Below are 16,664 nucleotides of genomic sequence, written 5' to 3'. Positions count from 1 at the left end.
TGGCACAGATTTTAGCAGAGATGTATGGTCTTAGCAGAGCTCTGAGTACACATGCATGTTGCAAATCCATGCCACTGTGTCTTCACTGCTTTTGTAGCCATGCTCAACAAAAAAGAAGGCTGCTCATGAATGACAGAATCTGTGTTTACCTTAAGGCCAGACTTACCCTGAAAGCCTGAAGTCTGCCATCAGCAAGGACTGACCTGTGTGTACAGAGATAACAAGCGAACCGCTCTGCTGAAATCATCTCAGCTAAGCATGGTTTCAAACACAGCCTTTAAAGAAGCGCAGTTTGGCAGCTTTACCACAAAAAACATATTCTACTGACTGAGATGAAGAAGCAAGATGAAGACTGTGGAGTCCAGTTTGCTGAAGAGGCACAGCAACACTCAAAGAAGGGGAACAATGTACGTGCAACTGCGTCAGAGTGAAAATGCCTTTGTGTCTCTCCCTCCTCAGACATGAAGAATTCAAAAGGTTTGCAGGGAATCCTGCAGGTCTCCCAGGATACACCATAGTTCACAGTAATAATGTGTTGCTGGAGGCAACCAAGCCTGAACAAACAAATCATTTCAGGGAAGGAGGAGTGATGGCTGCATGAAATAAAAGGCTCCAGTAAAGCCCCCTTACTTCTTTTGTGCAAGCTTTCCCACTCAGATCCTAATTCTGGCTCCCCGGCAAAGGGTCTGCTGCAGAGGAGGTGCAGTGAAGCATCCTGGGCAAACCTCGTGTTCCAATTCCAGAGCCAGCTCACTGTGCTGGGGATGGTGTTGTGCTGCCCTTAAAGTGTGGCAAAGCAGTGAAGCTGGTCTGCTGGCTGGCGTGTCAAGAACACAAACACCCTTCAGGTGTCTGCTCTGCCAGACGGGTCATGTGCCTCTGCACACTGGCATGTGCTCCCTTTCCGACCTGATTGCTCCCAAAGACTTGTGCCTACCATAAAGCACAAAAATGCATGCTTAGTGGAGGTAGAACATAGCAAGCACAACCACATAGAAAACCTTGTGGGTTTTGCACTAAATGAACATTTCTGTGAACTACTCAGGAGAAGGACCAGGCTTTATGTTTTGGTGAAGAGAATCAAGAATATTCTTGGTGCTTATACAAGAACATGAATTTATTTCACTTCATTCAAAAACGACACTCTTCTTACCATACATTTCTTGTAAAAGGACATGTATCTCAGCACCACACTCACCATTATACAACCACACAGATGTTCAGAAAAAGGGGATTGATTTTTAACTTTGAACATACTTTTAAAAAGCAAATGGAAAATGGCCTAAAGCTTGACAGCTGCCTGTGATAGATATGTTTTCTTTGTATAGAAACAGAATTGTGCAGACAGTTGTATGTTATTAGTTGTAGATTATTTTAACTATTATCGGAGATGTGCAGTTAATGACAGTATGGCATATACCCCATCTTTTCAAAATACGCACAGATCTACCAGATCAGTCTGAACATACACTCAGAGCTACTCTGCTCCCTCTGGCCCTGTCAGTGTTGCTGACGTGAGCTGTCCTTTTCATGTCACCAGAGAACTGAGAATTTAAAGGTCTGTTTTACCACAACTTGGATTCTGCGAAAGTGTCAAGTCTAAGCTTGCACATTGGCTGCATTTCTGATAATAATCAACAAGCTATTTATTGAAACACCTCCTTCAACATGTTAGTTTTTTATTATGAGATACCCTTTGAAGTTACAGCCTTGCTTCTACCCTGCCTGTGACGGAAATGGACCCTGGCCCCAAATTTTCTTCTGCTCCCACTCTCCACTGTGGGAAGCCAAGCATGGAATTCTGTGGACACAAGCCCTGTATGCTCAGGCATGGTGAAGCAAGAGGCAGTATGGAGATGAAAAGCAGTGGAGGAAGAATGAAAAGAGACTCCTGACAATATCCCATAGCTCCCTGGCACATCAGATCTCTTACTCACATGGAATCCCTCTCCATCATCAGATGCCCCTGCCCAACAACAGCTCCTCTCCTCATGTTCCTCACCTGACCAGAGTGCACAAGCATGCAGTGAAACAGTTGTGCCACATACTTCATCTGCTGAAGATTAATTTCTTCCCTTTGCTCTCAAATGTTTAGTTATGCATGCACTAATCAGTATGTAAACCTGACAGAAAAGGATCCTACACTAATCTTTTGATTTTCAAAGCAGGTTTAGCTTCATCTCTGTCTAATGTTTAAGTGACCAAAATGAGGGATATTTGTGTTTGTTACAGAGATTACTTGGTCAGTCTCACTGCTTCGTTCTCCCCTACAACTGGAACTCTTACTGAAGATAAAAGCTCAATAAAGCCAAGACAGGACTAGGGGACCTGGAAAGATTGATCTCAGTGGATCCTACCTTTCTCAGAAATAATCCTTAGTGGTAATTTTTAGCTCCTTTACTGGAGCTAAAGCAAACCACATATATGCACATATAAAGACCAAGGAAGTGGGGCTGTGATAACTTAACATTAATGCATCCAGACATTGTGCCAAAGCTAATGAATACTTTGCCACTACCCTTTAATAAGAATGATGATTCAGAATGTAGGGTTAAGGGCACAAGAGGCAAGCTGGATAACCAAAATGAGGGAATGAAAATGGAAATTAACATTAATAAGGTAAGAAAACATTTTGGAGAGGTTACTGTTCTCAGATCAAAAGATCTGACAAGCTCCCTAAACATACACAATTATGGATTGCATTGCAAGGCTTATAAATGACTTGTTTCAGATAGGGATGGTACCACACAGCTGGAGAAGAGTAACTGTATTTATTAGAGGTAAAAAATACTTTGGAAAATAAAAGGCTAAAGTTTGACTGCAATAGTATGCAAGATTTGGAAAGAAAAAGTGGAAAGCGTAAGACAAAAAAAGGAGATGGAAGCTAGCTTTAAAAGAGGCAGTTTGTTCCAGGCAAATTTAATGTATTTCACTGACAACATTTTCAAGACAAAAATTGATCTGCCTAGAAAAAAGTGTTCAATGTGGTGCCACCTGGGAAGGAGTTAATACTGTTATCAGTCTCCATTTTAAGACAGAAGTAAAACCCAAGCTGAAAAGAAGACGGTCACTGACTTTTAAGAGAAATATTAGGTTAGAACAGCTAGAAATAAAATAATCTTTACCCATATTTTTAAATGATGACCACAGTGCAGAAATGAACATGCTAATTGTATTTGCTGAATGTACACAATTAGGAGGAACTCGTTATATAAAGGAAGCTCTGAACATCATACTGAAAGGAGTAGTTCATCTTGAGGACTGCAGTAACAGAAATGAGATGAAACGTAATAACAATATAAAAATGTAATAAACAATACAAAAGGACTCAGATTTAAGTACAGATACATTTGTTATACTGAGGGCACTCATCAATTATATATGAGACAAAGTGACCTAATATATATATAGACAGTCCATGTGAATATACTGAAAGGGTACTTGCCTGATACACTAGTACAAAAGGAAATTAGATCCTTGGATGAATCAAAGAGAGAATTCCAGAAGACTGGGAAACTACTACCTTGGTATCAGGCTATGGCAAGACCTCAGCCTGTGCACAGTTTTGGTCACCACATCCAAGAGAGAGTAATTCAAACAGGAATACGAGCTGAGAAGAGTTTGCTAGGATGAGAAGAGAGAACCAGAATACTGAAGGACTTGCCTCATTCAGTTTAGCAAATGAAAACAGAGAGAGATATAATTATATTGTATAAATATACTAAAGGGCTTACACTAGAGTGGGCTAAAAGCTATTTGAAAGACAAATACACAGGAACACGTTGATAGGAAACGGTCATGAATGTATTTACACCACTGTCCTGGGAAAGAGCTTCCATTCCTGTGATCGTAAATGAATTGTCTTTAGAGCTCTCTGAAATGCCAACACATGAAAATACACCAACTTTAATAAATTGTTGACTGAAATCTGCACTTAAATGGCATTAATTTCTATAAAACTTGTAATGTGCAGGAGGATACAGAGCTACAGGATGTACAGGATCTGTACTCTGCTTTTCAGCACTAAACTAAATTGCTACATTTGGAGAGGAGCACAATGATCTGTGGATATTCGAAAATTTTGCTGTAGGAATAGCTGAAACCTGAGTATTTTGGAAGCAACTCTAGATGCCAAACCCAGATCTGGACTCCTTCACAATATGTGCTGAATGCTTTAAACAGTTGTGGGGTTTTTTATTGAACCCTAGGTGATTAGTTCAAATCAGTCTCCACAAGATTTATCGCAGTACCACTAGAAAGTTTATGACAAGTAAATTGGACGGGCATCCACGTAAAAAAAATTCAGGATCATAATTCTCATTCTTGATAATCAGTAACAGAATGAAAAGAGTAGCACGACGTCTCCTCTTTCTTTCATGCAACGAGCATGGTCACAACGCAAATATCAGTTTATATTCAAAATCAGGCAGAGGATTTTAGTCTCATCTGACAAACATAAGGACAATTAAGACTAAATTGCTTCTAATAACAGATGAAAGGTAGATCAGTCAGCAAATGAGGCTGCTGAAGTAAAGATGTACATTAGCAAGCTCCCTACAGTATGCTCATCCAACTCCATTCAGTTGTGGCTTGAAAAGGTAGAAAGTGCCACATTTGTTCCCTGACATTGCAAGTGAATAAAGGAGGCAAAAGTTCTCAAAAATTGGACATTAAAAATAATCACAGGAATTCCTAAGTGGGCACAAAAAATAAACTGCTGGACATTTTTTGCTTAAATGATTGCTACATTCTCCTTGTTTTTAACAAATTTGCTTCCCATTTTATCCCATGCTGTTCTTTGAGAAGACGACTCTATAACTGATTCCCTAAAGGCATCCATTATTACTTTTCCAATTCCTGTGCTGTGTAATCCAATGATCCCTTGAGCCTTTCTTAAGTTTTAGATGAGAATACAGCAAGGGAGAAACAATCAAATCCATGCATTTGGGCAGGCATCATGAAATTTCTGATTGTTATTGCCTGTTTGCTCCTGCCAGACTTTTCACCTGCTGTTTTACACTACTAATTCTACTCAGCCCCTTCGTATTCAGACAGGAAATTCCACACAGAACTGGGATCTCTAATTAAGAGCACATGAAATGATTTACAGCTCCTGTTAATTAGTACTATTGCTGAAACCCTGCTTCTATCTCTACCATGCAGAATTGATGGTGGAAAACGTGAATTCTCAGGTGAATGGTATCTCCAAGTGGTGAACCCCACTGCTGTCCAAGAGCTGCAGAATGGGGTTCCTCGGTGTGCAGCCAGCTCTGTGAGGCACCATAGAACACAAAGCTAGGACAGTGCTGCACCACTGCTACTATATGACCCTAGTGCCATTTTAACCTCCTGTCAGTGCTAGCAGCATGCTGCCAGGAGCTGAATGCAAAAGGCAAGATAACACCACTGAAGATTGTCACTGACGTGCTCCACTTCAAAAGAGATGGATGTGGGGAGATGCCTTGGTGTTCTCTCGCAGCAGCTTGAAGTTCAGAAGCTATTTAACATCCTGCAGAATCGCTCCCAACAAACCTAGCCTTGCCTCTTTCAACACAACACTCAGATAGCTGCTTCACTTAAGGGTTCCATTTCCAGTTAAGTTTCAAACTGAAATGTCCTATCCAGCTGCAAAATCTCCTACTGAACTCCTCTGGTTTATCACATAGGCATGTGGCTTTCTACACTGCATTAGAAAGCAACTGGAGACAATGTAAACACTGTGGCTGAGGAATCACAGCCTTGCAAACACAAATAGCGGGTTTCATAGCACCTAGTCTTCCACGCTGGCATGAGATAAACTACAAAGCATCTACCCACATCTATTATCTTGGGATATTGCCTACATAAATGGAGATCAGCAGGTCAATCCCATGACTGGGGATGGAATCCTGTCTGTTTTTCTTTCAGTGGTGTAACTATGTAAAGCCAGTGAATAGCTGTGGAAAGAGTGAAATTCATCAAGAACACCATTGAGGCTCAGCACTTCATTCTTTTATAACGATGTATGACCACGATACAGATCCACAGTTACTGTAGTTCTGCACTTCAGAAGAGCTGAGAGGAAAAAAACCAGCACCTGAACTGAGATGCTCCTTAGCTGTTTGCAGCACAGGGCCAGTGACGTGGATGAGATCAGAACTGATTCTATGCTGGTGTACAGGCAAGGAAACACTTCAATAAAGAGCATATATAGTATATTTTAAATAATTAAATATAGTATATTTTAAATAATAAATGTTTTCAATAAAAAAAATTCTAAGCAATAATGAAATCGGACTCAGTGCTTTCATGTTACCACTTTTTGCTCACACTTTGCCTCTTCCTTCGACCTGGTGTCCTCAGAACGTGGAGGAGCAAGGGAGGCCTGATTAAATTCATAGATTCATAGAATGGTTTGGATTGGAAGAGACCTGGAAGATCACCTAGTTCCAACCCCAGTGCCATGGGCAGGGACACCTTCCACTAGACCAGATTGCTCAAGGCCTCATTCAGCCTGCTCCTGAACACCTCTGGGGAGGAGGAATTCATGATCTCCTTGGACAGCCTATTCCACTGTCTCACCACCCTCACTGTAAAGAATTTCTTTCTAATATCCAGTCTAAATCTACCCTCCTCAAGCTTCATCCATTTCCTCTCATCCTATCATAACAAGCTCTTGTAAAAAGTCCCTTCCCAGCTTTCTTGTAGGCCCCCTTCAGGTACTGGAAGACTGACATAAGGTCTCCCTGGAACCACTCTGGTCCACTGCTTATTCTTGCAATCCTCAGCTGCTTCAGAGAGCTGACAGACTACAAAGCAAAGACCAGCCTGCAGAGTCCCCCACTGCAGAACAGGGATGAGGATTCCACATTGCTGCAGAGGTCACTAGGATATTCTGGAGTCTCTAAAACAGACATGAAGTGTTGAAGAGATACAAGGGTCCAATCTGGGATCAAAACTTTTCTACTGCTATGAATTACCTAGACCTAGAATCCCAGTTATCTCCTAACAATGCATTACTCTTAAAGAAGTGAGAAGTGCCTTGAGAAAAATCTGGGGTAGCAACTAGAATATAAAACTTCCAAACTGCTAGCTGGTGGCTGGTATTAGACACGGGAGGGAAAAAAGCCCTGCCTTTGGTGCTAATTGTAGCAAGTTGTGAAAGAAGACATTTTAAGTGCTATTTTCTAATGGTATTCTGGAGTCTCCTCCTCCTTGAAGCAAGGGTTTAATGTTCCTTTCTGCAGTCTTTCCAGCTGGCTTTGGCAGGCTCTCACATACACATTTTTTCATGTGTCTGGGACTGATACACTAGAACAAGTTGGTTAATATCTGAAGTGCAGTTCTGGATGTAAGTTGGTAACTGTCAACAGATGCTATTTTCCCCCCTTTGCTCTGGTAATTCATATGGAATATCTTCAGAGCTTGTAACCTGTTTCTGGCATTTGGTGCAAACATATTGCACAGCTGTGTAAGTTGTTCAAAGTTATTTGTTTGAAGCTTACAGAACACCACTTTCGCAATCATCATATCAGGAGTCAGATTCTAGCTGGCTACAGTTACAGAAAAAATACGTGTCAGACAACTACTGCAGAAAAGCATCAGAAAATGATTTGAAAAGTTAGTACTTGTTCTTCATTACTTTCAAGAAATAGCTGGAGCTGAGCTTGTCAGAATTGTTATCTCCAAGTTTTAAAACAGAAACGGCAAACCCCCATTAAATCATGCAAGATTTTGGTTTTGTTTTGGGTTTTTTGTTTGGCTGATTGTTGTTTGTTTGGTTTTTTTTTTAAATAACAACATTCTCAGAATTCCTTGTGCTATTTATTAACTTTCTGGATTTTGTGTAGTTAGGGGTCACACATGCAAGCTTCTATCTCCAAACATTGAAATGTTCTCAGAAAATAACACCACAGTGATTTCCTCAGTAGTCCCAGACTATAAAGAGAATACCAAACAGCAGTGGCCAGCAATCTGAGCCATCAACACCAAACATGACATAGCTGCAACTCTCCTAAGACACAAAACATGATAGAAATAACAGAACTAGCAACAATGCACCTAAAACATCTGTCAGGGAACTTATATCTACAAGGCTAATCACCTTTTTATTTTTATATATATATATATATATATATATATACACACACACACATGCACATATATAGCATTATTATATAGTATAGAAAGATTTTTTATTAAATATTATATTAAAATTGTACTAGAATATATAGTTTATGATGTATTCAAATATACCTCATTATATATATGAATCATAAATATTTTTATTTTGTATACAAGTAAGTATTTAATTTAAATGTATGTAAATAAAATTATTTTAGAGATGAATGGTGAAATACAGAAATTGAAATCAAGCTGTGAGGTATTTGTGCACAACCTCAGAACAGATCTCAGTGCTTCCATATCTATAACCATAGCTAGAAGGAGGCCTCTCCCTTGCTCCTCTGACATGTAGATATGTGGCCTTTTTTGAAAGCTGAGACAGGCATTTGCTTCAGAATGAATAAATACTTGTATTGTATCAGTAACAGAGATGTCCTGTGTTACTCATCTTGCAGAGTACAGCAGAAATGCCAGAAGTTCCAGATTTTTTCCATGCTCATTGATCCAAGCTGAGCAACTCAGCAATGCATGGTAGGAAGCTCTGAGGCAATGGGCCACTTCACCAGCACCCAAATACAACTTCACACACACTGCCAAACCCCAGCTGTTGTGAAGTGCTTGTTGTTATAACCATGTAAACATGCCCACATTAAATAGGCAGTCTGCTATTACTTGCCCCACAGTTACTGGCTATCTGTTGCAGTCTAAAATATCCCCCCACGCTGACACAGATAAAGATAATATAAAAGACTTCTTGATGCCAGAGATTAAACTAGCACAAGCAACAAAGTGCAGCATCTTATAGCTGCACTTCGATTGAAAAGCAAGTTCCTTTCAGCTCTGCTCATGCAGTATTTACCTTCACCACTGTGAACTCTACTGCTTTTACAGCTTGTCACTGAGCTCATTCCAACTCCGTCAGTCAGGGGGCTTTCTGCAGTGACCCCCCACAGTGAGGGTAAACCTTCAGGGTGGGATCATTCAGGTCTCTACCATCTTTATCTGATAATTTCCTATGTCGTATCTTGCATAAACACATGCTAAATAAAGCTCAAGACCATGGAGTTGTTTTACATTCAAATCTTGGGCTAGTTGTGAGAAAGTTGATTCCCAGCCAGCTTCACTTGTTTGGAGCCTACCAGCCCTGGACACCAAGCTGTGCATTCTCACTGCTGGGACTCAGCTCTGTTTATGCCTGTAGTCAGATCTACCCAGCGCATTCATCTGCTCCCGTGCAAAACTCTGTGCCCCAAACTTGAACAGGCAGTTGATGCTTAAACACTTTTCACGCAGGATAAATTCAAAACAAGTGTTGAAATGACAGTGGCAAAGTATCCTGAATTCTCTTCTGTGATGTTCAGGCAATAAAAATTCACCATGGCTAAACCAGTTACTTTGCTCAGTGTCTGGCAACTGCGTGAAATTTTTCATGCTTTTCCCACTAATAAGTCTTTCTTGCTTGAAACAATATTAAACATGAGCTACTTTTATAGACCCCATTCTTTACTATCATTATGTAGATCAATAAATTACTTCTTATTTTGATGGGGTTTTAAACGGTGAAATTGATCAATTTTTTTTGTCTCCATCAAGCTTGACTGTGGAGTCAACATATTGGCTAACAGTAAGGGTAACTTCACCATCACTTAGAGCATAAAGATTCCTCTCTTTTCTTCATGGAAAAAATAAATGTTATTTCATTGCCTTGATGGAGCCTTCAAACTCCAATATAGATTGAAGCAGACAGTCATTTGGAAAGAGAACTGCAAATCAATTTGAATCAAGTAAGGTTTGGATAACTGCATTTCTGGAGAGGGGCAGAGAAGAAGGAGAGAAGAAAGGATGTTTTTGTCTGCTTACACACTGTGAGGGTACAATGAAGGCAGAGTAGACAATACAAAAGCAGTCAGAACCGTACAACAGTTCCGTGGCCACCAGGGTCCTCAGCTCCCTCACCTCCACAAACCCTGCCTGATGCCAGCAGGCACATTGGAGGTTGGACTGTGAGATATTTTGTGACCAGGAACAAAGAGGTGCACTTCACTCATACCACCCTTTGCAAACTCCAAACCAAGTAGTAGAAAGACTCTGTGTATTTCTTACTTTGAGTTCCAGAACCAGCAAAGTTGCACATCTTATCTTGTAGGTAATGACATAGCCTTGCCTATGAAAAGCTAAAAGATAAGCTATGCTACTGCTTATTGGAATGATTTTTTTGTACCTGTTTTGCCAATAAATATGTCAGTTTGTGACTGACTGGGAAAGAATTAAGAATAAGAAGATTGCACACCAAGCGTTTACTGAAGTATTGATTGTTCTTTTGGCTGTATGTAACAGATATAACTCTCCATATGTATGCCAGTGATATACAACAGCACTTCTGCCTTTCATTTCTCTATATGATGCAATGTTATATATTATCTGGGCATCTCTCATTTCCCTTGCTCATGTAGAGACAGTGTCAGTAACAACATCCACCCTTTGGAAGCCTATACTAAATCAACCAAACAGCAACATGCAGCACATAACTCCAGATGAAAACTCTTACACTTCACCCTAATAGACATGAGCTCATCAGAGCAGAACTAATGCCCAACTAATGCCCACCCTGGCATCCAAAGAGCTGGCACACAATGTCAACTTGCCTATTCTACCTTTTTACCACTGGTTTTCAAAGTCAGAGGTACAGACAAGCAGAGTATTCTAAAATAAATGGGATGACAGACTTATGGTAACTGCATTATTTGAAGAAAGAAAAGTTCTCTGCTTATTCAAAGTAAATATTAGTTCTCCACAAATGCTTTAAGTACTCTGCCAGTACCTACATGTTGCTGTTTATGAACCTGCCTTGATGTTCAACCGACTTTCACTGAACCATCAAAAAATTCCCTTTTTAGGTGATGTATGCATGTTTCATATAGAGGAGACATATGACTTCAGTGGGCATTAGGATGTCCATTCTCTCAAAACAGACCTTATTTCACACATATTGCTGCAGTCACCACCTGAGAGAGAAACAAGGATGTCTGAGTTGTCATGACACCAGTGAATCAATTTTAATCACCAAAGTGGGTAGCTACTGACCTTCCTCAGCTTGGGGTGAACAGCTTCCAACTTATTGCAGGTGCTTCCTCCTGGACCTGTGTAATTTTTTTCCTTTTGCCTCCTGACATAGCAGTGCTTTTTATGTTTTGTGACAGTCTGCTTTGTTACTCAGGAGCTTGTCATCCCAACAAAGGTGGCACCACTGCTTTACTTCTCCTGTTTTAAAGATTATCTACAGTACAATACGACTGAGGAGCAATGAGCTACAATGCCATGCAGCACATTTTTCCACAGCCAGGATGTCATCTGAATAGATCCTCTGAAAGTCAGATGAAAGATTCTTAAATTTTCAAAATCTGCTACTGAACCACCCTCTGCCATCTCCTATGTTCTCTCTGCATTACTCTACAGTAAAGCACACACACAGAAGCCCGGATCTGTGTCTTGGCACTCATCAAAACAAAGAGGTCCATGAGAGCTGGACATGTCTCAGCTGAGTACACTAGCAAGTTACAAAAATTTCTGCACAAAGGACATTGAGCTTCTCCCACGATATACTGAAAACAAGCTCCTAAATCAGCTTAAGCTGATGTGATATGTGAAAACCAGAAATGCTCCAAAATTTCACTCAGACAAGTCCACCAGAAAGTACATAGCTGCATTTGGGCTACTTACGCTGGGAGCTTGCACATTATCAGGGGTGCTGTCAAAACTAGGTGTGATTTTTTTGGGAATTGGACTAGCATAAAATGTTAGTCTGCCTAATGCTTGAGTTTGTTCTACTTTGGAGCTGTTTCTTGTAACTTTCATCTGAGCAGTAAGTTTGTATTGCAACAAAAACATTGAGATGGAAGCTTGAAGGCTTCCCTCTTACCAGCTGAATCTGCTGCAGATGTTCCACCACTGGTCAAGTCCTCAGTATTAATTGACTGCAGATCTGTGTAGGAGGGAGCAATGCTTGGGCTGCTGGTGTCCTCTGAATTAGTCGTCCAGCTGCTCTCTGAGGTATAGGCTTGCCTCTCAGAAGAATTGGAGGAGGGCGAAGCCCAGCTGGGTGCTTTTGGTGGAGACACTGGATGCAGAAAGTAAAACAGGTATCAGTTGGAGACTTACAGGCCAATCTTCCAGAAGACAAAAACTATTCCCAAGACACACTGCATCAGTGTACTGAAACTCTGTAAATATAATTCCTAGAATTATGCAATTTGGTCTCTATTATCAAGAGATGCAGAGCCACAGCCTTTCAGCTGCAGGAATTTATCAGAAATTGATTCTTTTTGAAAGACCAGTGCAGAATTGTCCCTGACATGCAAGTCCTGTAGCATGTGGAGGATACTGAAAATCAACTTATTATTTTCCCAAACTGCAAAATATTTCATTCCTTGTGCATTTTACTTTTTCTTGACCTGTTTGTTACTAATACAATGGATTAGCATTTAATACTCAGGTTTACCTTTAGGCATTAATTCGTCTTTGATGTTGTGAGGGTTCATTCCTTCATCCCTACACTGTATTAGAATCAACCTTGTTAGCATCATTTCTTCTCCTACCACACAGAACATCAGATTTTTCTGATTTTAGGACAGCATCACAGCTGGTCTTCTGTTGCATGCACTCCCTTTTTTCAAATAGAATAGCACAAAATAGTTAAATTGAAATTTGCCTTATTGTGGGATAGCCTTTCAACAGAGATGGTAGGAGTCCAAGTTACTTGAGCCATTTAAAACCAGACAAAGCTCTCGGGAAGAGGCAGGGGGTGAGGGCAGGGGGTGTGTGGACCAGATGATGTAACGGATCTTGCCTTGCTCTAATTTTGGTGCTTTGTTGAATATCTCATTGAATTCAAGAGTGTAGCTAACACCGACAGAATACAAGATTGTGAGCTGGAAGCACATTGTTAAACAAATGCAAATGTTATGTCGCTTGCTGGCTGTGATCATTTACTGATTATGTAACATTTGTGATAGGAACCTCTGGGTGCATCTCATTTTTCATTTTTGCAGTATCAGTTTGACTAGCCTGATAATAACTATGAGACAAATAGCATTTCTTCTTTTCCCAGTAAGAAGAGAATAAGGAAGAGAGCACCACAATGCACTGTTTCTGTGACTAAATGTTTTTGTGGCTTCTCTCAAGAGTTACTGCTTCCCAGGGAGAAATCACATACTAGAGGGAGCTGGCAGTTATCTATGCATACTTCTTGAAAAGAAGAAATATTTTGAGAGGAAGATTTTGCCTAGCATTTACTCTGCCTGAAGCTGGTAGAATGAGGGTTTACAAGAATGTCCTAAATATATTTTCCACTATGAGGCTCACAGTGGATGCTTTTCATTTCTATGCCTCAGGTACAGAATATACCTTTCCTCTCACCTTCCAGATTATTTGCCTGTGTTTCCAGCCATGTTTCTTGCCATCAGTCCCCCTAAATTCTGGTCCCTCAATAATGTCTTCACTATTCCCAGAACAAAAAGAGTTCAGCATTAGCCTTGGTTTTCTTTTAAACATATATATATTTAAAAAATATATAAATATATATATATAAATATATTTCCTATAGAATAATCATTGCATGGCAGCTGTCTTTACATTCCTATTTTTTCAGACTGTGAGCACTTTGGGACAAAGATTTGTTTTCAGGGGAACAGTCCCAAGGATCTTTCTCTCCTCAGGCACATCCTCTCTGCTCTCACAGCACTGGAAATGCCACTTTGCAAGCCCTTTTCAAAATGTGTTTCCAGGCAGCCTGACTGTCAGCCTGGGTAATTATCTAGTCAGCTGTGCAGCTGCTTCAGCATGGACAGACAGACACATGATTTCCTGACAGTGCTGGAGCCCTGACACAAATGCAGCCAGGGATGCTGAGCCTTCAGGACGTTGCTCTTCACAGCTGCCTGCACAGGAAATGGATTTCAAACATCTCCATCCTTCTCACACCAATCCATCTGTCCATACTTGGCCTTTATACTCTTCTGTCCCAGCTAGCTATTTCCTATTGTTCTTATGCAGGCTCTTTGCTACTGGAAATGAATAATTGCTGTCATCACTGGCTTTCCACTGGGCATGTCAGAGTATCACAGTTATAGCACATTCTCTAGCTTTGCTGCCACCCATAGAATAAAGATATGACCTGCAGATTAATTGAGAACAACAAGGCTGAAGTTTTCCTACATCTTGCTGTCAAACAGTAGAAGGCTAGAGACAAAGAGCTGTCATCCCTTCAGCCCCATGACCTTTCCTTTAGAAGCTGTCAGCTGCACTGGTTTGGCCATTTATAGTACAGGGTCCAGAATAGAAGTGGGATGAGCTCATAAATAAGGATTTTAAAATACCCACATCACTTCCTTAAGGTTCCTATACAGCTGAAGAATAACAGCCTCCTGTGCAAGTATTACATGGAGTGCAGCCTGATCTGCCTGACAGAGGAACCAACCTCCCTCCACTGAATCACAGTCAAATGCTAAATATTAGTGTGTAAATGCCCCTCCAGTGGCATGGATCATTTAGGACAAGCTTTGACAGGGGCACAAGTGGTTACCTTCTTCAAAACAGCAATGCTTTTGAAAAGTCTTCTCTGATTACCCCTTTTGGATGTCTTAGACCTCTGCTGACAACCTAGTGTCTCTTGTGACTGAAAACACAAACCAGGAAGCAGTGCTTTTGCTAAGAACATACGTTAAGACTGGGCCACATCCCTTTAAGGATGGAAAATCAAGGGATGCTCAAAAAAATTAGTTTTTGAAAGTCTCTTTGTTATGGCTAGCTTTACTTAGTCCGAACAAAGAATTATTTTCTAGGTGCACTTAAGAGTTTTCCAGTCAACAAGGACAACACAACATCAGAGCAAGTCCAGAGGAAAGCCACAAGGACTATCCGAGGGCTGGAGCACCTCTGCTATGAGGACAGGCTGAGGGAGCTGGAGTTGTTCAGCCTGGAGAAAATTTTGGGGGGGACCTTACAGCTGCCTTCCAATACCAGCAGGGAACCTACAGCAAAGCTGTAGAGAGTGTCTAGCAGTAAGATAACGGGAAATAGTTTTAAGCTGAGGGAGAGTAAGTTTACATTAGATCTTAAGAAGAAGCTCTTCAGTACAAGGGTGGTGAGACTCTGGAATAGGTTGCCCAGGGAGGTTGTGGAAGCCTCCTCCCTGGGGGTGTTCAAGGCCAGGCTGGATGAGGGCCTGAGCAACCAAATCTAGTTAAGAGGCACCCCTGCCCAAAGAGCAAGGAAAGAATCCTGTATTTTATTGTATTCTGTATCTTTTCACGCATTTGCCTCACCTGCTTGTGACTGGGTCGATGGAGCACTGCTCCATGGTGCATCTTCAAACTGAACCCAAGCACTGATGGATGATGACAGATCAGTGCTGGGACATACATGGTTCCCAAACACAGCAGAATCCACCTTGGACTGGTCAGCTGCATCTTTCAGCTCTGTGTGGGAGAGGTCTGGAAATTCTCCATCGGCATTGTGGTTTTCTTCTGAGGAAGTATCTGAGAAAGAAAAGCATTTCTCCAGAGGGTCTTTAGTGCTACCTGAAATAGAGACAAATTAGACTGGTAGGATTCACCATTACTTCACTGGTTTTCACTGACATAGCTAAAATTTGCTATTAAATGTAGGTCCTTTCTATGATGTAATTTTTAGACTAACACTGGACACAGTTTCGCACTCAATTATAACAGGTGAGACTTCCTCCATGGTCCACTTGCCTTGAATCTCAAAGGACAGATCCAAACCCCATAATAGAGCTATGCTAAGGAAATCTCACATTAGGAGAGTATTTTACAGTTTTGGCCCAAATTCTCCTATTACATAGCAGAATTAATTCAACCTCTGCACATACTGCTTTCACTGCAAAGGCAAGCTCTGCGATGTTAAATATATGAAAGTTGGTCTAATTCAAACAAAGTCTCACAAGGTTCAAAGAAAATCAAGTAGCATACCTTGAGGGTTAACAGGGAGAAGGAGATCATCAGTGAAGGACACCCACTCAGACTGGTGGGAAGCAATGACACTAGTCAGAGATGTCATATTCGCAGCAGGCTACTCATCTTCACTTGGGGATTATGAGGAGGAAGCAGAATAGGAGAATAGGAAACAGTATGGTGAAGATGAGTCAGTAGGGGGAAACACCTTCTTTGTACTTTCTTTCCTTTTCCAGGGCTGTTAAGATAAGAAAGGATTATGTCATTTAGAAATGCCTAAATTAGGTTGCTTAGAAAATTAAATGGGAGAAAGGAGTGGCACCACTTTGATAATACAGAATGTTAAATGTACCACAGGCACAGTACTGTCAAAGTACTGCCACCTTTGAGATAGGAATGTCACCCGTGACTAGAGGAGGGCTAGCCACTCTTGAGCAGCTCCTTGATTAAAGCATCTGAAGGTCTTCAAATATCCTCATGCTAAAACACATTATTACCAAAACTAATGTTTTGTTCCTTACTCAGGGAGCCATGCCTCTCATAACCCCAGCTAGGGTGGTGATGAGGAAATTCTCCCAAGTTTAGCAAATT

General features: G+C 40.9%; 1 protein-coding gene across 1 annotated transcript in view; it reads right to left on the bottom strand.

The window, feature by feature from the left end:
* Window positions 1-16,179, bottom strand: part of STON2 (stonin 2) — a 50,846-nt gene extending 34,667 nt beyond the window's left edge. Inside the window, exons 1-3 of the mRNA XM_054400079.1 lie at window positions 16,092-16,179; window positions 15,426-15,680; window positions 12,023-12,220 (exon numbers count right to left, since the gene is read on the bottom strand). Of these exons, the coding sequence (XP_054256054.1) occupies window positions 12,023-12,220; window positions 15,426-15,680; window positions 16,092-16,179 (541 nt within the window). The remainder of the gene's footprint in view (window positions 1-12,022; window positions 12,221-15,425; window positions 15,681-16,091) is intronic.
* Between the last annotated feature and the right edge of the window lie 485 nt (window positions 16,180-16,664).

Source organism: Indicator indicator, chromosome 4 (assembly GCF_027791375.1).
Source record: "Indicator indicator isolate 239-I01 chromosome 4, UM_Iind_1.1, whole genome shotgun sequence".
Lineage (NCBI taxonomy): Eukaryota > Metazoa > Chordata > Aves > Piciformes > Indicatoridae > Indicator > Indicator indicator.
This window is presented reverse-complemented; position numbering and strand designations above follow the sequence as displayed.